The following is a 26,684-nucleotide window of genomic DNA, read 5'->3' on the forward strand; positions in this document are numbered from 1 at the left end:
AAAGGTCAGAAAGGAGTGCTGTAAAAATGACCCAGGTAAAAAAAAAAAAAAAAAGTCTTTTCTTTTTTAATCCGTGGTGCCAGAGGAAGGAGATAACATTGAACCTGCTGCAACTTCACCTCAATCACACCTCCACAATGGATGCATCTGGTCATTAATAGCTACAGTGGTAGAACTGACACGGAAGTTTGTGCTTAGCACATTGCTGAGACCTTTTACCTGTCCTAGTACAAACTGGCCTGTTTCTCAGGCAGACCTTGGCTCTGTAAATTTTCGTGAAATATGCCCACAAAACTCAGAACTGTGAGGGACTGAGTCAGACTAAATTCTGTTCGCAGCTGAAGAAAACACTCTTAAACCAGCTGAGAATAGTGCAAGGAGTTAAATTCCTTTATTATTTGTTTCCAGCTGCAGCCTTTGACAATGGCCTCTTTATTTTTATCCTGCAAAGGTTAGGCAGCATCTAGGCAAAAGGCACATTATAGCACTGACAGTTTATTTAACTGTGGTGATATTAAATTGCTGTGCATGTGGGAAGGACACTATCACAGAAACACATCCCTCCTCTTCTTTTTCCTTTTCTCAGGTTCTGGTTTTTACATCCTAAAGCTACATACTAACAATCTCACCCATAGAGCAGCATCAGGTAAACTATGTTGATGAATCCCTTCATCATGCAACTTTCTGGGGAGCTGCTCATTTCATGCTTCTTCCAAAACAGCAATAAGAAGCCTGTGGCTTAGTAGGTGCAATTAAAATCTTGACATTTACCACACACAGTACTTACAGTTACTGTGATATTTACAGTGTGCCACACTGAGTTCTGAATGCCACAAATACTATAGGGAAGGTAAATATTGCCATGCATGAAAGATGTAGGCACTGATGGTTTTCAGTGTCTTGTAAACAGTGTATAAATCATAGATAAATAAAATCCTTCGTTTGACTCCTTTATTTTTCTCTTTTCCTGGGGAGATCTGACTTTGGAAAGAGATTTTTTTTCCTCTCTTATGTCCAATAATTACTTTCTAAGATGGAGAAAAACCACAGTATTAACTACAACAGCTTTCATTTCAGGGGTGAAGAAGTGGCCACTCATTTAACACTCCAAATTGAGTTTTGACCACATTATTGGCATGCTTTGCACATTCCGAAGAATTTTAAGATTTTTAAGAAACAAAGCTTATTCAATCATACTATCATATTCTGTATGTCTGCATGCAGCATTTTCAGGCTTATTGCATGAGGTCTAACAGGTTTTTGCAGAGTTTTGCCAAATTTGACATAGAGGTCCAGAAGCTTATTAAGTACATTCATCTTTTGTGAAAGCACAAGGCTGATTAGAGACAAGAGATCCAGTTAGTGGTCTCACTGCGGGAAAGGCCAGTGTCAGCTTTTGCTAGACACCATAGCATCTACACAGGGTAGAGCCACTTCAAAAACCCCCAAAACAGATAAAACTTTAATCAGACTTCTCAACCAGTTCAACCATGAAATACCAAACCATAATTAACGAGACTACATTATGCCCCTGCTCACATAAGTTCTCATTTCTTTAACGTTTAGAACCAGAGATATCTGCAGTTTAGAAAATCCCAAAGCCTTTTATCTGCTCTCAGGCTCCTACTAAAATTGAATAAACTCAGGGAGCACAGATTGATCAAATGTCTATTAAGTAAAATGGTTCAGCTACACTCCATGGCCTAGGAAATCCTGGTGAATGACTTTGCACGTACATCCTGTTCCTTAGGGTTTTTTTCTGCAAACTGCCTTCGCAGACACCTGAGCTATATGGACCTTAGATTAGGCCTCATTCAGCTACATTACAGCTCTCATGTTTTGTGAATTCTGGATGATTACTTTAATCATAATTAAATTTCACTGACCTCTCTTCCAAGAAAAACTCAGACATTTGCTATCTTTTCCCTTAAATGAAATGGTGTCTGCATTTCATGATATTAAATAATGGATCGATCAAAACTCACCAATTCCTTTCCTACAAGAGTTCTTCTATTGGCACAGAATACACATGGGATGAAATACAATCCTGCTAATGAGATGATTAAGTTAGGCACAGCGTGATTGAAATTTTAAATGTCTGGGCCCAAATGGGGACTCCTCAGTCCCCTTAAATTGACTCTCTAGAGAGTTTAGGCAGTCAACAGAAAAATGCAGGGGAAGATCTCGTTCTCTTATTACTCCTCCCTCCTTCTGCAGCAGAGAACTGAGCCCCTTTTTGTTAACAGATGTAAATCTAAAAACACTCTATTAAGACCAATGTCAGGTTTTTAATATAAATATGAGGTCTACTCACAGCTAAAGAGAGAGAGAAATAGAAGAAAAGAGGAAAAAGGAAAGAAAGAGAGCAGGTCCAAACGCAACACCAGAGACCTTGATTCCACTCACTGTAAAAAGTAAGGCCAGGTATAATTCCCCTCACTACTTATACAAGAAAGGAAAGCGCTCACTTACTCATGCACACACCTTCTCACACTCTGTCTTTTCCTGATGCTCTCAGAGACTGCTATATTTAGTTAGCTGTCTTTGTTGTAGGTTTCTTTAAACTGTAATTAGATGGTCTTCCAGATTCTGGGGGACCCTGTCAGAGAAATTCCTGGGGACATAACCCCTATTTGATGAAACTGGGAACTGCTAAATTAGCAAAGGACTGACAACATGAATCTTTGTTCATAACAGAAATCCTGTTTTAACAGCATTTCTATTTTTAAGGAGCCTTATAAGAAAATAAATGTTTGTACTTTCATGTTACTGTATCCTATTTTCTGCCAAGTAAGACTCTGAACTTAGAAATATTGTTTTCTCTGTGTGTGTCTCTGAGAATGGGGCTCTTTGCCTGCATGCCTGATTACACACCCTCAACCTTAGAGATGCCAAATTTATAGGCACCACTTGTGAACTCATTTCCCCAAATCATTTTCATTTTTGCATGCTCTCTAAGTGTGCACGTGGCTTATAATCTCATACAAAAAAAACCCTGCAGCCAGCCCAGAGAGCGTGTTCACACACCTCCAAAAATCATCATCACTGGCTCTAGAGTGACCCCATGCTCTTGTGCAAGAGTGAGGAGGCCCTGACAACCACAGCATCAGATGAAGTAAATCAGCCTCCTGATGACAGGCAGTGTTTCTCTGAGGACTTCAGTAGAGTTGAGAACATGGCCTGCTTACAGCCAGAAGCCTCCAGCGGGAGCTTTCAAAGGAGTCAATATGGGTGTTCAAGAGTTAAGTCGACTGGGAAAAGACGACAGCTGGAAGGCCATCTGGGGTTCCAACAGGATGGATGGGATAAAGCTCATGGTGTCTTATACTACATAAGTCATTCTCTATTCTTCATCTTTAATTCCTCTTTATCATCAATGCACTGCATCTCTTGTTTTCCTTTTTCTTTTTTTTTTTTTTAGCCTTTTTTGCTCTGAAAGACTGTCGTGAGAAAGTATATGAAAAATTAAAGCTTTTTTTTTCCACAACAAAGATCTTGTGGTAGCATATATGCTGCGCGCCATTTTAGCGAGCGGGAAAGAACGACGCACCAGTATGATGCAAGTTCAAATCCAACTTTATTAAACAGGTATTCTTTCTATTCTCCTGTACACGCGATCACGCACCGAGCACGCAAGATAGAGCAAGCTTGATTGGGTAGCACGCGTTGTCCACGCGCCCTTAGTCCTTAAGTGATTGGTTAGTCTAAAAAGATGCTATATGCGTATTATTCTTACTATCAGCATTTTCCCATCCGCATTTTCTTACTTTTCTGCTAACTTAAATTGCAACTGTATCCTTTAGTTTTAGCTCATGGCCTTGGTTCACAAACCCTGGTATTCATTCAGTATCGCTAAGGCCCCAACACATAGAGCATGTAATTCTTTCATTTTACCTAGTACTCCACCGTTAGCTTTTGGACTATGATCTTTGTTTCAGCTTTCATACAAGCACCATTCTACTCACCACCACCACCACAAACATGTATGCATACACATCTCAAGTTCAGTAATTCAACACAACAAATCAAAAACCCTATAAAAGCAAAAATGACTCAGTTCTTGAAGAATGTAGCACAGCATGTTGCATCTAAAACTACATCAAAAGTAACTCATACTGCAGTAAAAGCTTCTGGAAAATAGCTTAAGCTATGAAAATAGTGCAAGTCCACTAGACACGTTAACAGGTTCTCTTTTCATAAGTCTACCATGGGTAGATGAATACCAGCTTTGTTTCTGCCTTCCAAAAGTTGTTTTACTTTGATCACTGTGTTCTCCTTATTAGATGCCAGCAATCAAAAATCAAATAGCTAAACTTGATACACATTTTTATAATTAACTTACATTAAATGCAAAATATAGCTAAATATATGCCATTTTTGCACTTTTGCTATGTCCATTGTCTTAGTCCTGCAGGACTTCAGAGAAACAGTCAGTGATACTAGGATTACTTCCATACACAAATTATAGGTTCTTGCCCTCCATGCCCTCACATTGTTTCTGCAATAGAGTGATTGCTTTATTTTCCATTGCATGAGCAGTGAACAATAATTTCAGTAGGAATAAAAAGTTCATTGAGCAAATTAATCAGGGAAAAGCTGAGGCTATTCTTGGTATCTCATCATGCTAGCTGTTAGTGGCATAAGTCTTATTTGTATTCCTTCACTGTCTAAAATCTATTTATTCACATGCGTGGAAAGGAATGAAGTAGAATGGTGGGAAATTCAGTGCTTGTAGAAGTGGAGAATTAATAATGTTGGGTAAGCAAAAGCAACAGTGCTGTGTAAACTCTCTCACCGTGCTCTCAACTGCACATGGCACAGACTGCTAAAATAGTGAACTGTGAAGATTTCATAATCTGAAATACCTCCTGATAGGAAGTTTGGAGACAACAAAAGCTCTTTTGCACTAATAATTAAGATTTGAGCTCACTTGCAGAGGGGAATGTTTGGTATGACATAAACCTATTTCTTATCCATATTCTGGTTTTTTAGTTGATTAACCAAAAGTCCACAAAAGCAGTCATCAAGATGAAATCTGATCTGCCCTATAGTCCACAAAACTACAACTGTTTCAATAGGAAACTTCTAATTGAAAAGATGACTTAGTATAGAATGCACTCCCCAAGTTAGATCTGCATTCTGAGTTCTATTTGAAAACCATATATCATAACTGGAGTGAAAAAACAATATTTGTGGATGTATTTCATTTCTGCTAGTTAAGACAGAGTGAGCTAGAGCATAAGGATGTTGTGCATCACCAAAAGGAACATTTACTAAAGACTTGCGATTGCATTTGAATAAATCCATTTAAGATGGAATAAAATTACAGAGTCATCAATCAGAATAGCATCCAAAAGAAGTGGGAAATTCATGGCTTGAGTAAAAAAAGATGATTTGATGGGGCATATGGAAGCCAAGCTCAACTGTCAAGCTTGGAGCTTGCACAACTGTTCTGTCCCCAGAGCCTGAGCAAGACCTAACAATGCAGCACACAAAGGGATCATCTGGGTTTCTGAGTCAGACCCCACATTGTCTCAAGCAATGATCAAGATCCATTCTTGAAATTTGTTTGTTTACCTTCCCATGAATAAATTCAATTAAACTGGGCAGAATTCAGGCATTTACTCCCCTGTTCAGCAAAACATTAGACTGCCTAGAGTATCACTCCCTAAGAAAACATAAGGACAGTTTGTTAAATATTTTGTTAGGCTGAACATAATGTAAATGAAAGGCTGATAATAGATAACAGAAGAAATTAACTTAGCATTTTCCCCATTTGTTTATGTTCTTTCTTTCCCTCCTTTCATTTCTCATTTTTCCTGTTTTCTTCTGTGCAGACTCTCTGTAATTGGACTAGGAAAAAGAAGTATTTGCACACGATGTATTTTAGCTTTTAAGCCTGCACATAATCTCTCTCCTGCACAAGTTTTTCTATGCCTGTATAACAACTGAAATAACAAATGAGCAAAAAGAGTTATTAAGAAGGGAACAGAAGGCAGCTCTCTAACCGCCACAGAAGTCCTTGAATGCCTTTCAACACTCCTCCTGAGAAGCACCTGAGGTGCAGGTAGCCCAGAGGGGCTTGTCACAGGCTTGCAATGCCTGTGGCAAGTGCACATATGGGAACTGATGCTCTTCCATCATTAACACATTCCATGAATACATCCAAATGTCCTTCCTGCAGAAAACTGTCTCCTTTGTAATTGTTTATCACAGAGAGACAAAGAAAGCTAAGACAACTCCAATTAAACTGACCTTAGTTAATGAACCTTTTAATTTCATGGACATTACTGTGGAAAACTGGCCATTACCATTACTGTCTAATTGGGAAGTAATTCTATATCTGAACTGAACACTCACCATCACTTGAAATCCTCCCCCTTCACACTGTGCTATAAGACTCTACCAAGGTCCACATGGGAAGAAAATCATCTTCAGAGCCTCATGACTTTAACAGCCTCAGTACAGACACCACGGGTACCTCATGTACATCTGAATAACTAAAATAGCAAAACAATGAAGGGATTTAATCTTGAAATGCCCATTAACTTCAGTAAGAGATCCATAACTAAGTTTGTGCCACCAACACCACTCTGTAGGTTACTTCTCCATTTTTAATCCAAATTCTTTACACTTAACTGGAGTAAAAAGAAAAAAAACCACATATTTTGCATATGTTTTAGCAATAGAATGAATATCTTCAGATTGACTTCAACATCTCAGTTCTGTGAAAGGGACGTTATGCTTTGCAAAACAAGTGATTCTGGAAAAAAATTAAAAACATTAAACGATTAAAATAATTTAACTTAAATTAAATAATATTTCTGCCTCCTGAAAAGCTCTGAAAGGATTTAATCCATAAAATACTACAATATAATGGAAGTAATTATGAGGTTTGACAATTCTTATAAATTGAGCAGTGCGATTATCTGCACTTCATTAAGTGCATTAACATGTTGGGTAAAATACTTATAATCGTATCACTCAATTTACTGGCCTTAGCAAATGTTGTAATGCATCTCACAGCAAATCCAATATGCTAGCAAAATATAGTTCAATACACCTGCTAGAGCGTACATAAAAGTACTGCCCTCTTCTGGCTGGGATCCAAACAGAGTAGAGAATAAGGTCTCCAGTTTATGGATTTGTGCTTTATTCCCGTCATCCATGGGAAATTCTAAGGCTCAGCACTGAAGACCTGGGGAGGCTCCGTTGAGTTATATGACCTCTCATTCGACCATGAAAGCAGGCTTTCATGGTACTCATGCCAAACTTTAGCCTAAACTTTACTAAAATGGAGCTTGCTTATTTCCTGGGACTGCACAATACCTTTCTCTCTCATCCTTCTGGGGCCTTTCTACAAAAGCTGCCTCTATGGGTTTCTCTGCATCCCAGGAAGCACCGGTGAAGTTCAGCACGATGCAATTCTCTCAAAGGTTATAGACTCTCTTAGATGATCTGGGATGTGCACGTGTTTTAAAAGGAGTAGGCCGTGCAGAGGATAAATACAAAGACATCCACCCCACCCCCCTCAAAATAAAGGAAAAGAAGTAAAGAGAAAAAATAGGTATACCTACAAAAACGAAAAACTTCACCGCAAATTTAGTTCAGAGTTTTTGTTCTCATTTTTGAAAGATAGAAGATCTTGATTTGGTATACTCCTGAAAACAGATGTGATTGTTCTTTATTTAGAGAGCATTTATATCCATGGGATTAATGACATCCTGCAAATGTAATGGATTATTTAATGGCAATTAAACATTACCAACATAAATGTTTGCAGGAATCATAGAGGTGTTGGGATAGTTTTGTTTTTTTCTTATTCCCTCCTTCCCCAAATATTTAAAAATTCTATAGGTGCATGCACTTCAATGGACTCAGTTCTTAACTTGGAAGTCTACAACTGGCTTGTTCTTGTGTTTGCAAGGGTTTTTTGTTCCTCGCTGTATGACCAATCACAGCATTTTGGCAAGCAGCCCAAGGAGAAGCTGACTTAGGAAGGCATATGAAGGGTATTCTGCATTTCTGTATACTATTGTATAGTATGCTCAGTGTGTACATGGCAGGAAGTTTTCTGGACGCAGAAAGCCACAGCAGCACATAGGGATTTATCCGCATGACACCTCTGCTACTCAAGGGTATTGTTTTGTAACTCATTCCCTTGATTAATTGTCTAGTCAAAACATCCTCCTTTAATTAACAATGTTAAAGAAAGGGACCAGCATTTTTGTTAGAATTTCCGCATTTAAAACAATTAGTTCTATTTCTGTTTCTTCTAAAAAGTGATGAAAAGCCACTAATCATTCCATATTGAAGAAATGCTAAAAAGTAGAGGAACAAGCAGTGCAATTTCTATCATAGAAAGTCCTTGAGAGAACGGAGTTTTGACCTAAGAAACAGTCTGTTTTCTAGTAAGAGATAAAAAATATCTTTTTTTAATAATCTGTAAGATTTCACAATATGTATATTTCTGCCATCCCAATTTATAGTGGTGGTATCACAGCTTGTAATTTGCATAAAAATCATGCATTTCTAACATAAAAAAAATCAGTGTAGGAGTCTTTCCAACTATTAGTAAAACATACACATATGCCTGTTTTTTCTGGAGTGAATAATAGTAATTCTTTGAAATATGCTATTCTTTGAACAGAACTCTTCAGAGCTCTGTGGGCAGTTCATCAGATAACAGAACTGAAGGAATGACTTGTAGCTGACTAAAAGGGTTACCCCAGTCTGAACGCACGCACACTCATGCAAGCATCAGAGAGAGAGCTGTTACCACTAAGTTTAATAGCAAATGTGTGCTTACTGTGACTCAGTGCACAATATGGCCCCCTGCCCTTCAACACAAGAAAGAAAATAAATAAAATGAAGAATAGGATGTCGGTTTGACATTTCCAATCAGACATTCTTAGATTGTAATCTTGCAAGAATGTTGTCAGCATTGTAACGTTCGACTCATTCAACCCTTCTACATCATGCAGATGAGCAAAACTCAAGTGTCTTGTATCATCATAGCATATTAAAAATAGCAGTCCGTGAAAAATGCAAAAGGTTGTTTCACATATAGGATACTTCTGTATTGGAGAGGGAGCGGGGGAGATTAGAACAAGTAGGGAAAGTCACAAAGAAATAAAACAAGAAGTGAAGATCCTGCTGATAGACCCAGAACACATTGGAATTTACCATATTGTAAAGGAAGATTCATAGCGGGCACCTCTTTAGTAGTCCATAGTTTGGTTTTGGTTTTATTTACATTATCCTTTTTTACCTCTTAGACCCCCCCAAAATAAATCCCAGAAAGCCAATCGTAATGCTATATTTGGTAAGTCCTAAGACTGATAACAGACTGCGGAGACCTGACTCTGTATATATCCTGCTATTGAGGATATAGTCATACATGTCACAGCACAGTACATAACATAATGTGAATAAAGTCACATATCATGTTATGTAAGCTTACAGAATGATGAATAGTTATTTTCTTGCTTCGTTTTCTCTTCAGAGAAAAAAAAGAACAACTCACTATTTAACACCTTCCTAGATCCTGATAGAACTGCCCAGGAAAGAAGAACATCTATCATGTACATACATTATTTATTGATTATTCTCAAAACTTAATTTGGCCAAAGGAAGAAAGGAAAGCTGATTCTTGGGTAGCATTAAGTTTTTTGATTATTTTTTCTGATAGATATTCCCATTTAGCTAAAACTGATGAAAATCTTGAAAACAGTTTCAATTTTGTTTGCTCATTCATTCTTTTTAATATCAGAAGACATAATTGCAAAGACATCAGATGGAATACTCTTTTTCTATTTCATTTTGCAGCTTTGTAAAAATAAAATTATTTTCTATTTCATTTTGCAGCTTTGTAAAAATAAAATGATACTGAAATCTGAACAAAATATGCTTCAGCTGAACAGTAATGCAGAAGTTTGCACAAAAAATGTAATGCAATTTCCTTCTGTCTTTATAGTGAAATTATCAGTTGTGAGAAGTTCTAAAAAAAAAAAAAAAGAGAAATTCCAATTTTCATTTAAGGTTAATCTAACACTTGGAAGACTTTGGTTCCCTGTTACATGGGCTTTCCATGTGACTGAGTCACTGGCTTCATGTACAGCTGGATGATAACAAGAATTCAACTCAGCACATTTTGAAAGTTATTAACCTTCATCCTCAAACGACCAGCACTATTGGTTCATTAACAGATAGTGTATGAGTTTAAACCACCTTGAATAATAAATGCATTCTGGAGGGCCATATAGTTAAACAAGATACATTTTTAAGGCAATTTGAAATCTCTCTGCATTCTGTTATTATTATATAGAAAGTAACAGTAGTTACTACCAAAACAGATATATCATCAGCCTTGCATATAGAATACAGAAGTTCATAATAGAGTTTTTAGAAGAAACACTTCAGGAAGTTGGGATCAACAGGCAGAAACTGGGAAGTAGGGAGAGGGAAGGGCCCCCTAAAAATCAAAAACAATGAATAGAAACAGTCAAAAATCAGTGCTGGAAAAGGCTAACAAACATGTGCTCTAGAACTGCTTACTAGAGCATGGTTCATGTAACACAGTGCACTCCAGTAAAAGGGAGTGAGAGAGTATTGAGCAGAAAGATTGGAAAATCTGAAGATGGTATAAAATTATTTGAAATAAGCAAGAGCAGAAAGAAGAGACAGAGCATTCACAAAGCTAGATAAACAAGTATATCAAAGAAAAATATTGACTATTGACAAATGCAAGGGAGTGCACACTGGCAGGAATACCCAGAATTGTTCGCACACATCATTGAGTTCTAAACCAGCTGTAGCCATTTGTTAATAAACCTTGAGTATCAGGACAGATAGCTCTTGGAAATAATTTGCTTGATACCCAGCAGCCAACAGAAAAAGCTTACAATTTGTCAGGATGTATAAAGAATGGAGCTGAGAATAAAAATGAGATTACGACGACACTACATAAATCAATAAGGCGGCTTTACTTGGAGTGTTCAGTCAGGGCTACAGAGTTTAACAGAGATATAAATGAAATAAGGGATCCAGAATCTGACAACAAAAAAAACATTGAACTGCAATTACTTCATATCTTCTAATCCAGAGTTAAAATAAGTAAGGTGGCACGCTACAAAGGAGGTTTAACAGGATTCTCCTGCATACTATTCATAGCATCAAAACAAGAGGACATTCAATGGGTAAGGTTAAAATGACGAAAGAAGAATTCATAATGTTTCTAAATTTTCATGCTTTGGGAAATCTACACATTAACCACTAAATACCTGGGGTTACAGAACACTGTTTGGGTAGGTAATTCTGCCAGTAAGTAAGTTAGATCTTAAGTAAGATTTTTGTATCCTTCTCTTCCGTGTAATTGAGGCAACCACTGGAGACAAGATATTGACCATCAGTGTCTCTCTCGGCCTGACACATCCAGTGCTTCATTGTTTAAACTCCAGCCACACAGAATGACAGAGCTGATACTAAGAGCATATTGCTAATATTCAATCATGAAGTATTTCTCACACGTGGTTTTTAAGAGGTACAGTCTCCAGGTAGAAAGTAAAGGTGCAAAAATGCTAAACATTTAAAACTATGAGAAACCACTTGAAGACAGAAAGACACACGGACAGAAAAACACAATTTTCTGAGCAAACTCAAGAGCGAGGAACTTCCCTTCACTGGGTGTAACTTCTTAATGTGAATGAGACTACAGACTCTAGACCAGGGAAGCACAACCAAGATTACAATTCAAATACTGTGAGCCCTTGAACACGTTAACAAAAAAGAACATGTAAATACAGCCCAAGCCCGTGTCACCATGCTCCTTCCTGTCACCTTGCCCTTAAGTATAGGCTCTCCTTAGAAAAATCTGTGCACGCTGGGAAAGCAAAAACATTACATGTTATGTTGGCAAAGTTCATTCACACAGACTCATCAAGAATATGCCGTGTTCCACATACTTGGTCCCTGATTCAAGTTGGACTCACCGCGGTCATTCACACCACTGCAATACAAAAGGTGCCATGCTGAATCTTGTGTTAAATAAATCTTTTTGCAGAAGCAACAATAGGAGAAGTTTGTTTTGTTTTTTTAAATAAAGGACAAAGGAGCTTTTAGTCAGTTCTTGATAAAGGAGGAAAAAAATCTCACTCATTGCAAAATCTGTGAAGCTTCTAGGACTTATTATTGACAGATTTTTTTTCTTATTTTTCTTAACAAGTTAGGCACCACTAGCATGGAAAATAAGCTGTCAAAGTATTTCCTGTAGGTCTCCTCTGTCTTGCACCACAGCAAAATTGTAATGCAAAACTCAAACATGGGCATCTTTATTCAGACTGCAAATTATATTGCATAGCCTTGACACTTTCCTTTCTAGTATCACCTTTACAAATACATGCACTTACAACAAGAATATCCACTGGGATTAACGCTGTTAAAATCCACTTCCTGTTAATAGGATTGTGTGAAATTTGGTCATAAACATCTAGAATGGCTACATTGTGATTCAGTCATTTCCTAAATTTGCTTTCACAGGAGTTTTTTCCTGATGTGTGAATTATTTGCTCTGGGACTTCTTCTAGCAAAAAGAGTCACAGAATCTAAGGGAAGCTACAGGCTCTACAGTAATACATACTAATACACAGAACAGCAGCACTTGAAAAACTTTGTTTCTCTCGTAACAAAGATCTAACAGTACATTAATACCTATATATTTATCCTACCTTTTATTTCAAAAATTTTAATAACAGTTTATAAATTATAAAATCGCCCTTATCATTATAAAGATCTGATCTCAAGTTTAGTATAGACTACAGTTTAAGCAGTAATTTCTAAATTTTGCCCAATATTTTATACTGAACTTCCATTTAGAAAGATTTCTCTTATTCATTTATTGATTTAAACCTCAAATAAATATACCAGTATCCCTTAGTATTTTTAAATGTTTATTCACATCTAATGTTTAAAAGTACACCTTACATCTTATTTGAAATTGTTTCCCTTAAACTACTGAGTTCAGTTTATAGACACTGAAACTTGTAATTCCCAACCACTGCTGCAAAGAGCTCTGCATTTGAAAAACTACTTCATGAAAACGCATATTCATTATGAACACCACACACTATATTCAACAAAAGTATGCTTTTAATCTAGTCAGATTGCTTTCTTTAAATTGGCATCAACACATTTACAATTACGTTTGGTTTTTTACATTTAAAAATCTTGAATCAGATATCATGACAAATTTAAAAGGTTCTAGCAACAAGTCATTGCACTAAAAGCACTGCCGAAATAGAACTTTGTTTCCTAGACATTTTTAATATACTTTGAATTTGTGCTCACAACCAATGTAAATATATGGTGTTCGCGTGAAGTGAAAGAAGGAAAAAATCATATCGTTGAATGATTTATATGGTACTTATTGCAGTAAGTTAAATACGTGAACATACATATAAAGGTGCTGAGATCCTCCACATTATAATGAGCTTTTAACATTTATTTTTCAGAGTTTTCTAAATGTTCTAGGTATCACTGTGAAAACATACTGGGTTTTGCACCGAGGAGCTTATTTGCCTCAGCTGTCCAAGAGCAAAGCAAAATGAAATCATCTTCAGACTCAGAAGAGATTCAATATCACAGCTATTTGGTAACTGTACCATATAAAAATAGTTAATGAACTCAGTCTTGACCACAGTTCACACCCCAGCTGGCATAAGACAATAAATATCAGTGGGAAAAACCTGGAAGTGTGAGGTCTCCCCATTTCGAGCCCTGTTGGCAGCCTCAGGCAATCTTCCTCTGCATTTAATCCTTTGCTAAACCCCATGAGTTCAGGGAAGAGTTCACTGACTTCTTTCCATTTCAAGCACATACAGAAGTCCCTATTTCTTGCCCAGGACTTCTTTCCAGAATCAATTAGCAAATTATCTCCTGTGGAATAAAAATTATTTGTACAAGTAGGGGAACAAGAGGAAGCGTTCAGCATGCCCCTTGTAGCGTAGGGTTGGTATCTATCCCTAGCTCCAGACTGCTTTCTTGGCCAACTCTCATAACTCTTCAGTTGACTCAAGAAGTATTAAACTATAATGGTGGTTTCAAATATGTGACAACATTGCGTAGAAAATCCATGAAAAAATTATGTTGCATCTAAATTACTTAGGCTTCTTTGTAACTGTTTCTAGCATTTTTGTCATATTACCTTAAAAGCACTCTTATGAGAGATATTATTGCTTGAATTGGACACAGAATAAGAAATCCAAACAGAATATAACTCTTTCAAGTTCGTCAGTGACTCTGTGCCACACTAGTTAAGGAAGCAAGACTGGCTATATAACTTTTGTCTATACAGTCCCATATTCTTTGGGGCAGGTATAAAACCCAGTTCTACAGAAGTTTTCTGCCTTATCCCTCCCCCCCTCACCTCTTCCACTAGTACATTTTCCAATACCTAGCAAGATTTCTACAGAAGGTTTAAAAAGTGCCTCAACTAATTGACTGAAGAAGAAACCCCTTAAGAGCTATTAAAGATAAAGAAGTCCCTCTTCTAACAATCACTGGAGGGTCAGAGAACATACCAGGAAAAGTACCACGGTATGCTCACTGCTCTGAGACACCTCCCTAAAACTACAGGGGAAAAATACCATAGAATTAAAGCTGAAGAATATCATATTGATTAGCACCACTGAGAGAAATTAAAATAGTCCTTCATTATAAATCTCTAAAAATTACACTGTTCGCTATCAGGTACTAATTGGTATAAATATTAAAAACTGCAAGGATAATATTCAAGCTTTTGCAATATTAATACACCTACCATCTGATTTTGTAATTTTTCAAACATTACTTTGAAGCTCCGGTACCCAATTATATAGTGTTATTATTAATTACAGCTTGCAGCTTGAAATACAGTGTTATCAATAGAGTTCAGCTGTATAAATATAAAAGTAAAACTTAAAATTGAATTAAACTGTTTCTTCTTTGTGAGGATATGTTAGAATATTATTAGTTGTGAAAATCAATTTGTTAAGCTTGAAACCAGCCTTTAAAGCAGAAATATCTCGGGGAAAAAGGTTACATTTCATGTACATTTCTTCAGTCTTCACATTGCAAGGTTTTTTAATCTTGTATTAAATAACATCTTGGGGACACACACACACACAAGCCTATTCATCAGCTTACTTAACGAGATATAAAAAGCTTTAGCTTTATATCAAAGGTATACAAAGATTACTGCAGTAAATGCGAATTAATCTTAACAACAATCCATCTTATTTATTTCTAAATTATCCATAAATAATCTAAGTGGAGATGAAAGGTTACACACCCTTACGTGTTATTTTTGTGCTCAACCCTCCTCCCTACTTCCCACTAAACTGTCGTTTTATCCATTGAAAGCTTTAGACGTCCAAAAGATATTAAAGGTAAGAAGTAATCCAATAATTTAGAGAAAAACAGAGATACAATGCACAACTGTAGACACAAAAAAAAAAATCAAGACAAAAGATGACCTAAGAACAATGTCGAAGAAATATCACAGACCATTCTCCATGTAAACAAAACAGAACTATCTATGCTGAAGTCTGAAACAATTTAAATAAAGCTACTGTAGCATTCATTCAGTGTATGTATTCATTACAACTAGTTACCAATGTGACTGTAATGGCAAAATATTACAAAGGATCATAAGGTATCTGTGGTCCCTTCTCAGAAAAATGTTATTGACTGCAACGTACCAGGATAAAGGGAGTAGGTAAAACTACAAAACTCTGTTCCTAAAGAAAAGGTTTCAAGGATACACAATGATATTAAGTACACACTTTTATTCTGGGGTAAAGCGTTTATGAAGTTATGTCATTTTGGCTCAAAGATCTGGTCCTAAAACCTCTTTGCTGTCATCTTTACACCCCTGGCAAGACATGCAAGACTGACTTACAAGGTGAAAAGGGAGCAAGCAATGCTGAAGTTCTTCACCTGTTCCCAAAGACCAGCCACAGTTCCCTGCCTTTATCACTTCTACTTCCTCTTCTGATAGTTTCATAAGTGTTTCACTGCCAGTACCCATCAGTCCTTGTGTCAATTTTTTGTTGACCACTAGTGGGGATCAAATCTGTCACATAGCATTTCATACACTATTTCTGGATTTGTTATATTTTCCAGTACTAGCTGAGCAAGTATTCTGACCCCAAAGAGATTTTTCTGAGGCAACTGTTTTTGTATTCTGTAAAAAGTGAAAAGAATCCCATTATTTTCTCTGTGATGGTAAATTCATTTGGTATCTAATAGCAGGGGGAATGAACCATTAAAAGAAGTCTGATTAGAGACTTTCCAACATTTATTTTGTCAAACATCATTAACAGCAAAGTAAATAGAAGAGCAATATTCAGCATGACAGTTTAATGAGGACTTGGTAAAATGTGCTTCCTTCTTTTCCCTTTTTTAGTTTCTATTGGTGAGTCAAGTTTCTGTCAGTTTAATGCTTAAACTCTTAAGCATTCTCATTTTGTACGAATCCATTCCTTTGGCCAATGTACTAAAGTTATTATAGTGGTATCATTGATTAACTTTGTAATGGGAGTAGAAAATTCTATAAATTTAATCATTGTCTTCAAAAAATAATGCATGGAAGAATGCATTGGAATAAGTACCATTCCCTATTCTCCTTACAATCATTGTCATGTAAAATATTTAATTTCCAGCTATGCTTTTCCCAGACAGGATCTTTGTCATTAAAATGAGAGCAGATTCTGATATGTAATATATTCTGTGACATGTCAGAGTGGCACCACTTTGACCTTTTCAGTATTCCACATTTCATGGGGGAGCCTGTTCCTTCCTTTCTGCTTCTGTTACTGATAAAGAAGTTTAACAGAGGGCCAGTCAAACTGGAAAATAGAGGCAAAGAATCAAGCTCACAACAAATAACTACCTGAAATTATAAGTACATTAAATTAATCTCTATTTTAAAAATATTTAAAACCCTAACCCTTCTTAATTCTTAACTGACTGGAGAAAACAAAACAAAACAAAACAAAAAACAAACAAAAAAACCCAAACAAACACAAACATACAAAAAAAACCCTACCAAGTTTTCCTATTTATATTTTCAAAACTGCTATCTCACATGTCCTCTCAGGTACTGAACTTTTATCAGAAATGAATATATCAATTTCTTTTGCATCCTTTAGTCAAATGCATTGCTTTCCATTATGCTTATCTTCACATATATTTTGCTTCCAGTTGTTGGTTACTTATCTCAAACAGGACGTAAAGTACCCAGAAAAGGGTTGAACTGTCCCATGCATTTGTATGCCAGCAGCACAGGGAGAGCAATGTCCTGATTAGGTTCTCTTAACACACAGTTTATTAACATAGAGCTGGGAAGTTTTGCTATTTGGTATGCATTCTTACACTATGTGAAGATTTCTATAAACCTACCTAGACTCTATAATTTTAGAGCTCATAATTACATGCTATTCAAACTTTGCATTTTAAAAACATTTCCAGCCCTATGGTTCAGGTGAAAAGTCTGAGGACAGCGGATAATAGAATCAGGCTGGAAGGGACATTAAGAAATCATCCTATCCACCCCTTAGCCGCAAGGAAGAACTAAGTACAGTTATACAATCCCTGAGCAGGTGTTTGTCTAATGCATTCTCCCAGATCCTCAGCAATGGAGGCTCCAAAATGTCCCCAGGCAAACTGGTCTAATGCTCTAAACATTAAAAGGGGCTTTCTCCAAATCTAAATGGAATCATGCTGGAGATTCCTTCTGTTCACATAAACCGTACCTCAATGAAAAATTGATCCTCCAAATTTCTGAAAAGACATTTGTCTATTTGAAAACCTTATTTTCCATCACCTGCTGAGCACTTTATTTGTCTACTTTCAGGACTCAGCAGAACTAGCTGGGCTGCAGGCGGTTTCAAGGAAAAGTGATTTTCAGCCAATGAACTACTCAGTGAATGTCTGGGGCAGCCAATCTATTCACTGCTGTATTTGACACAATAGATAAACCCCCTCTTCTAGATATGAACTGTGGAAGAATTATCCATGCCTTTGCAAACTCCAGATCAAACTATTGCATTGTAGTCAGCCTTGGCTCTCCCATGAAGACATCTAGGATATGACAGCATTGTTTAGAAGCTAGAAACGGAGTATTTATTAGTTAACTGACTGAGCATATTCTACACACTAGTTCCCTAATGGCATGGATTGCAGCAGTTTTGTCTCGCTGCCAAATTGTTATGAGTAACCAGTACTCTCTATGGTTCAAGCATAAGTACCTGAGACATATGCACCTTCCTATATGATTGAGATGGTCTCTATATTCACATGCAGTTATTGAAAATGGAAGATATTGTCATATTTTCTCACTCAGGCTGACTTGAAGGAACCTGAGTTCATATGTATGTGTCCCGAAAGTCAAATGAGTAGATTAATCCAGACTTTCTGAGGAAAGGCAGGAAAGCTGTTTGCAATTATTTTTATTCTTTTAAAAGAATATTACTTTGTGTCGTTTAACACTGTACTTAGTGAAAGAACAATTCCACTCCTTTCAAGCCACCTGCTACTCATCATCTTACTCCTTGGTGTCCAAAACCTACTGCTCCTGAGAAACAGCCATTTTTTCAGTCCAGAAATAACTATGGAAGTGTGAAAAAACAAACGATCAAAGGGACTTAAATATACTTCCCATAATAATGCCTGTATTTATACAGCACATTACATCCTGAAGGAAAAACAAGGGTGTATCTTTGTACTTCACAGATTTTTTGTTGTTTTTCAAATTCATCAAAGTTAAAACCCCCTTATTTATCAGTTCTGGGACATGGACAATGAGGTCTCATAGGATTATGATTTTCCTAAGCTAAATCAATCATTGCATCTCCTCGAATCTGGCTGTAATTTAGCCGGTGGTTGCTTTTTGGCCCTAACTCATCAAGGAGCTTCCCCTTTCCAAAGGGGGCAAGAGGCAGACATTTTTTGCCACTCAAAATCTCTTCTTAAATTACTGCCAGAACTGTCACCTTGGCAGATGTGTGAGCAGCAAAATCACCCGTAACCCCCTCCACTGAGTCCGGGTAACACTCCTGCAAGTAAGTGTTCGATCACCCTATGTAGACCTAGGCAGAGCTCAGCGATGGTCTGTAACCCAGCAGCTACAAATAAAAAACCTGATAAACATACACTCACCAATTTCTCTGGAGATCTGGGTGAATGCCTCTACGCCGCTCTCTCCATAGTTGCCTTCAGAAGCCAGCGTCGACACGTAGTTCCACCCAAGGGCCGTCACAATGTCAACCATGGCCTGTGCTTGGTAGGAGTCTGGTGGGACCACTCGAGAGAAGAAGTCATACCTGGTGTTATCGCTCAGTTCTGGAGCTGTAGATGCATAGCTGATTTGAGGTATCTGCAAATAGAATGACAAGTCATTCAAGCCAATCTAATACTATTTTACACTACATACTTGTACACTTGAAAGGCTTAAAATAGATTATGCACTAGCATTGTGCAGAACTGAATATCTTGTTTTAATTAAATCAACTGATCAGAAAGCATCTCAGATTTTGTAAAATGTCAGTCAAATCTTATTGTATAACACTCTCACCAAGAAATAATGCATTCTGCTTTTCTCCAGGTATCATGATTTTGGCATGTAAGTGTAACAACAACTTTTTTGATCTGGGCTCTGATAGGAACAGGTGAAGAAAAAAAAAAAAAGAAGGAATTCTTACTATTACTACAGAAGATGAAAAGGTCAGTTTTTATGACCGTAATTCTTAAAAACACTGCACTTAAATTTGACGAGTAAAATTTAGATTATTTCCATTTTATTGTTTTGGTTATTTACGTGCATGCAACTATGCTTTCCCATTTTATTCCTATTTTTCAAGCTGTCTTTTTTCAAGCTTTCGCTGCCATGGGTTTTTCATTTTCCAGTTTTAATACAGTGTTGTGCATGATTTCAGGACATTTAATACCAAAAGCTATCTGATGAAAAAACACCCAAAAAAATTATCTGTAAAAAATATACATATAGAGAAGTAAGGTTTCAAGGATGGCAATGTTTGTAGAAACCATCACAATATTCTTTGAAGAAACAAAAAACAACAAACCCCCCCATTAAATAACTAAAATACATTTCCAAAATAAATTACTGTTTTCAAAGAAAGAAAAAAAAAAAGAGGTGATTTTCAATTAACTGTTTTCAAAATAAATGGTTTGGCAATGTCCAGAAGAAGCTATCTGTAAGCAATATTCAATTATTCTGAAGAGTATTTGGGTGCAAGAAAAATTAATTAACATTTATGACAACTTAAAAGAGGAATGATTTTCTCATTTCAAATGGTAAAACTGATTAAATAGTCACTAGCTTGAAATGAAATATACTCCAAATATTGCATTGTTTTTCGAATCTATATTAATAATAGGTGGTTAATTCACATCTTACAAAACATAAAAGAGTCTTCAAGAAAGCAATCTGAACAGAGTTCCTAAATTGATTCTGTTGAGGACCAAATTTATCAGTTCCAGATAACAGGTGATCTGGTAAATGCTCACTGTCGTATTTGATGCTATAGCAGAAGCTTTCAGGGCAACCCTTAGACCCTGTACAGTGCTTCCTCATCAGCACAAATTAAAGAAGGGATCTGAGGCAAATATCAGGGATTCAAAGAGGTATGGTCATGGTCGTTAACCATACCTGCAAAGACAGCATAGACTCTTACAGCCTGAATAAACAGTTTATAGCCTAAGGGATGGCAAAATCGTTGCTCAGTCAGAAGCAAACAAAATAAACTCTTATATATTTTGGTTATATTCTTCTTCAAGAAATTTTCTACTCATGGAAACGCCTTAGAATAAATAATCTGAAATGTTGTAATAATAGAAAACAGAGAGAACAGAAAAAAAAGAAAGGGAGGATCGCAGAAAAAATAAGCTAAAGGTTACATATCATGGAAATCGGTGTTCCTAACACAGCAAAGATCCACCAAGTAAAAATAAAGGATAAATTGTCCGTACAAAACTTGCCTTGTATAAATTCCCTTTCTTTCAGAAACATTTGAATCATCTTTATCTCTTTACAGACAAGAGATTTTGGCCTGTAATAACACAATTATGCACATTTAGAGCACACATCATTCCCTTTCTAAATTTGCTCTATTACTATCTAAACTAGTCATTTTTTCCAGATAGAAAAAAAATAAAGCCAACCTCTGTGATTTTACTCATTTTACTCATTTCACAAATACTATGGCATTGCTGCTTTGCTGAAAACTATTTTATCAATAATGTTCATAAGATCAACACCAGTTAGATGGATATTTTGTCACTGAAAATCTTGAAGTCTAGTCCACAGAGTTATACCCATTGACTTCCTCAGTTCCTGTTTCTCTTCAGGCATGAGATAAATAACAAATCCTAGATATGTGTTTGTAAGAGAGCCATTGGTACTACATAGCAATGAGGTGTTTCAAATCAATAAAGATTTTTTATGTAGTATAAGTGTCACTTATCTGGGGCCTTGGAAAATATACAGATGTTACTTTTCTAGTTTTCAGGTCTTTGTAGTTCAGCTTCTTCCCTAGTGTTATTTCTAATAACAGTGGAAGAAAACGGCAGGCGAATAGAGTCCAAACCTAATATCCTGAAATCATTTGGCATACTTATTAGCCTTAAATCACCGCTTTTTTATAAATTCTGCATACTTTTCACTAGCATGAAAGAACAATATGCCATGTAAAAGCAGGGAGAGAGACACTCTCTTGCAAGCCATCCCCAAGTTTTGAGAAAAAATGCTGCATGCAAAGGAATATATAGGTATTTTCCTTTTTTCTTTTCATATACCTCCCTCATGGTTATAGACAACACCTTACATTCAAGAATTTTCTCCCCAAAACTGCAGATCTCCCACTCAGAAATACCCCATGGATTTTGTGTGAAAGGAAAGAGAAACTTCCTTCCTTGCCTCCTTTTAAATGTACACTTGTATTCGGGCGGGCACTGAAAAATAGCTTTACAATTTGAGGATTTGAGGTATGTACCAACAGTTACATAGCTCCTGAAAAGACTCAGAACAATACTCAAAGAAATTGTTTGGCATGAGGACAAATTGTTAGGATTTAGTGGTTCAATAATCCATGAATGAAAAATATATACATTAAAATGTAACAACTCTAGTTATGGACTGTAGGTTTAATAAACCGTTTTACATGTCCCCAAGTACATTTTACAAGATAGAGCATAATGCTGCCTAAGCAAGGGAACTGTTATGCTCTATCAATTCAGTAATATGTGTTTTTAAAATTCCCTAAATACAGACTGTATTTATACTTTAAGTTCCACTGGCCCTGGGAGACATAAATTTGCATTTTGAACGAGACCTGTGAAGGGGTTTTATATTTCTCATTCAAGATTTCTAAATCTAAATTTTCAAAATTAAATACAATATGTGTAACTTCTACATTGTATTTAAACGCACTGTATAGCACTGTTAATAGCGTACTTCCTTTTCTTTGGGGGGAAAAAGCAAAGAAAACAATGGATTCTATAACTACATTTGAATCAGTTGTCTCACACATCAGCTGTCACATTCACTGACAACGGCTAAAAACATTCATGTTTGAATGTTCATTGATATATTTTTTCTATTCTCTCCTACCCTGTGGTTTGGCTGCTGCCTCCCATTAACCCATAATCTGCTGATAAACTCTTGACTTCTAGTGGGAACTACCAGCAATCCCTCAGTCCTATAATATAAGTCAGTGGTAGCTTCATCTCATTCTGTTATCCTCTCACCAGCATCAGTAAATGATCCTGCATGCCTAGAAAAATTAAAAAAAAAAAAAAAGGAAAAAAAAAGAAGTAAAAAAAAAAAAAAAAAGGAAAAAAAAAGAAGTAAAAAAAAAAAAAAAAAGGAAAAAAAAAGAAGTAAAAAAAAAAAAAAAAAGGAAAAAAAAAGAAGTAAAAAAAAAAAAAAAAAGGAAAAAAAAAGAAGTAAAAAAAAAAAAAAAAAGGAAAAAAAAAGAAGTAAAAAAGAAAAGAAAAATAATTCCTGAGAACTAAATAGACAGACTAAGCCTTGAAGATACATTCAAGCCAAAATCAGCAGTCAATAATAGTCTCTGTCTTTTCTGGATCTTTTTGTATACATCTCCAAGCTGATTTAAAATTGTCTCTAAAGATCTCCCATTCCCAGAAGATTAGAGAAGATGAAGCATTTACTTTTAGAATTGTCCACAAAACGTGACTGTGACAGTAAAGGGTGAACAGCATCTGTTCGAGATATCCACCAAGCATTACAGCAGAACAGACTTCTGCCCCTTGATGGAGAAGGGCGGACAACTTCACAAGTGCCAAAGGCAGCTAATGTAACTTTTCATTTATTTCAGCTAAGTGGTGAACCACTGTCAGTCCCCTGTACACTGAAAAGAAAAGCCACCTATCACTCCCAAATCCAGAACTATTTATAGGGAAGAATTACCTTGGATCTGTTTGGTGGGTCCAGTGCTGGGATCCAAACCCAAACACAGAGAGATGTTGTACTGAGGACAGTAGAAGAAACTACGTGACCTAGGTTTGCCCTTCCAGTAAAGCATCTTCACCACAGCAGGCAGCTCCTAGTACATCTTCTCTTCAATGACATACTGTCCAAGTTTTGGACAGAAGTTCACTGGAACCTTTTTTATTGAGCTTTCAAATCCATTTGCATGCTACGTTTGTCAATGTAAAGTATCAGCTAGCCATTTCAAATGCCATCTTCCTTTATACAGCCTTTCAGCTGAAAGCATGATTTGGGAGCAGGGTAGCAGACAGTGAAATGAGCTAAGCTCATAGGAAAAAAGACCTGAGAAAGGAATCACCAGTAATTTTGAACATTACTGATTATGAGTTGCAGCAGTACCTGTGCTGTACAGTCACCCAGCGTAATGGGCTTAAATCACTCGCATCTTCAGTTTCACTACCCACTCAGCCCTTTCACTAACTTTAACATATCAGCTAGCACTTTATTTCCCTTTTCCATTCTCTCATCACTGAGCAGTCAGATTTTTGAGGAATATTAGCAATAGAACATTAAAAATAATAATAATTTTAGCTGACAAATTGAAGTCAATAAACCTTAGGCATTTTACCACAAACTAGTAAAGCTCACAAAGGAGTAAAAGCACTTGAAATAAAATTTTACTGGAAACACGTTTTCAACTTGGTGATTTTTTTAATTTTAAATGTGTATCATTAATCATTAATGGCCCTGTCTTTTCAAGATTTTTATTCCTCTTCTGTACAGCAAGAAGGAGTTCTTTGTGAGTACAAAAAAACTCACAGTGGTGAAATGAATCCTCAGGGCCTAGATATTGAACAGTTGTTGGAGGAGAGCTAAGGTCACTACATTTTAGCTATTAGTCACATTTGTAAATTGCCATCAGTCAGAGCACCATCTTAGCCTGCTTTCACTTCTGAAAAACATGTCAGCCTTCAGTACAATAATGCTAAACTTATTCAGGGTAGACATTCCAGATTCAAAAGAGCTTGATGGGGCTTAATAACATCTTACAATATAGCAAACAAGATTAAAAATCATCTTTTTTGTTACTAAGTGTAGGAGGAGATAAAACGCACCCTGAAACTGGCCATTTCTCTCCAGTGACTAGAAAGGGAGTCTGGGAGATTAATTCAACTGTTATACACTGTGTAGAACAATACTGTAAACAACTACTTGTCTTCCGTTGAATCTCACAATCCCACTCACTTTGGCTACACATGACTATTAGAGACATCTGTGCACAGCTAATGATCAACTTCCTTCTGTGTTGTCTTCATCTTTCCATCTATGACAAAAACTGAGTAGGTCACCCGTGCCATCATCCGAGACTTTGTTTCATTCGTTTTCAGAATAAAACAACATTAAGTCATCCTGGGAAGGTGTAACACATTAAGACTCAGTAACGCCATTGGAGATGTGAGATGCCTCGTTCAAAGCTCAGAGCAGCTGAGCAGGGTGACACCTTGCCATCTCCACTGGCTACAAACCACCTCTCCTAGAGGCGATGTGGAAAAGTTTCAGGATACAAAGTTTTCTGATTCAGCCTCTTTCCATGAGTTTTACCACGACAACAAGCAAACTGTGACAATATATTTTCCCAGTAGATGTGAATATGTATTCATTTATATTTATAATCATGTAAATCTACATGTTTATGTAATCAACATGCTTGATGCTCTCCCTGTATGTTAAGGACACTCAGCCACACTATTTATTGTGTGTCCAGCAGCACATCATGTTCAAGAATTACCACAGATTTCCACACCCCCCCCAAAAAAGTATGTTCACACCAGCTGGAGCAAAAGCAAGAAAAAACAGTTATGCTTTCCACCTAGATGAATGCAATTTAAAGTGTATTTAGTTCAGAAAAGTCTGGTAAAATTTAAAAGCTTTGGAAAGGGAAGGAACAAAAGTATAATCCGAAAGCTGCCATTAGCTGATTTCATTTGGAAGGAAGGAATTCTTTTAAATCCATTTGAATTATTCCAAGTCATTATATTTGCAGGAAATATCATAGCAGTTCCTGTCAAGGGTGCTTGCAATTCATGCACTTAGTGATGAGGAGCTAATGACAATGTAGTTTCAAATCTTTTGAAAATTCCCTACGTGTTTGTATAGGTTTTGTGCAAAGACATGGTCTTTATGATAAAATGCAACATAGCTATTGCTATTTTTACCCCAAACACAGGAACAGAAGTGATCCATCACACCTAAATGTTTCTGAGCTGGGATGGGTGAATTATTTTACTCTTTCTTTTCACTTCCTATTACTCTTTCACCAGCTTTACCAGCTTCTGTTGCCAACAGTTACCTTCAGAAGACATATTCCTGAGCAGAACATATCTTCAATGAGCTGCACTGATCTTTTCATGAGAAAAGGACATAGTTGAGAATCAATGCAGCATGTTTTGTTACCAACAAAACTATTTCTGCAATAGGTCGGTCTGGTATGTGAAAAATTACAGAGGCAGATGCAATCGCTAGCCCAGTGGAAATATGGAGATAAAATCAAACATGCAAATCCTCTTTCATTACTGATTTTCTCTTTTCTTTCCTCAGGTACAAACACAGTAATTATCTATCATACCTATTTCTGAGGTTATCTCTGGTGTTCGAATGGACTAGCAACTACAATATTCTGCATAAACTGAATTACACTAGAGAAAGTAATTTCTTATAGTTGATACATGTAATTGTATAGTATCAGATTATAGGATGAAAAAGATATTAAACCTCCATTGCATTGCATTCTATCCCCACCAGCCAGAAAATATCTTCCATAAAGTCTAACCAGATGTGCTCCAGCAAGTGTATTTGTTTCTCACCTGCTGTGCTGCCCTGGTAGAACAGGATGCAACAAAGGAGAAATGTGTATAATATAAAGTGTTCAAATTTTAGAAGTAGATTCCTTCCAGTGGGTTGAAGTAGGTCAGGGACTCATTAGAAGTCATTACTTTTAATTAGACACAAGGGATACTATAGAAGAAAATAATAATAATAATGTGATATCACAATCTCAAATCCCATAATAGATACAGCATCTACAAAACAAATGTACCGCTCCAGAAAGTACAGCTCTCTGTGCTGTGTAGTGCACTTTAGGGCAAAAACATTAAAAGGATATTTATGCATTATGAAC

General features: G+C 36.5%; 1 protein-coding gene across 5 annotated transcripts in view; it reads right to left on the reverse strand.

Moving 5' to 3' along the window:
- The window catches only part of GRM8 (glutamate receptor, metabotropic 8), a 351,962-nt gene that overhangs the window by 265,109 nt on the left and 60,169 nt on the right, over positions 1-26,684 (reverse strand). For all 5 annotated transcript variants that reach the window (XM_014964101.1, XM_014964097.1, XM_014964098.1 and 2 more), the window contains one exon: positions 19,195-19,411. In XM_014964101.1, the coding sequence (XP_014819587.1) occupies positions 19,195-19,411 (217 nt within the window). The remainder of the gene's footprint in view (positions 1-19,194; positions 19,412-26,684) is intronic.

The sequence above is a fragment of the Calidris pugnax genome, unplaced genomic scaffold (assembly GCF_001431845.1).
Source record: "Calidris pugnax isolate Ruff unplaced genomic scaffold, ASM143184v1 scaffold44, whole genome shotgun sequence".
Taxonomy (NCBI): Eukaryota; Metazoa; Chordata; class Aves; order Charadriiformes; family Scolopacidae; genus Calidris; species Calidris pugnax.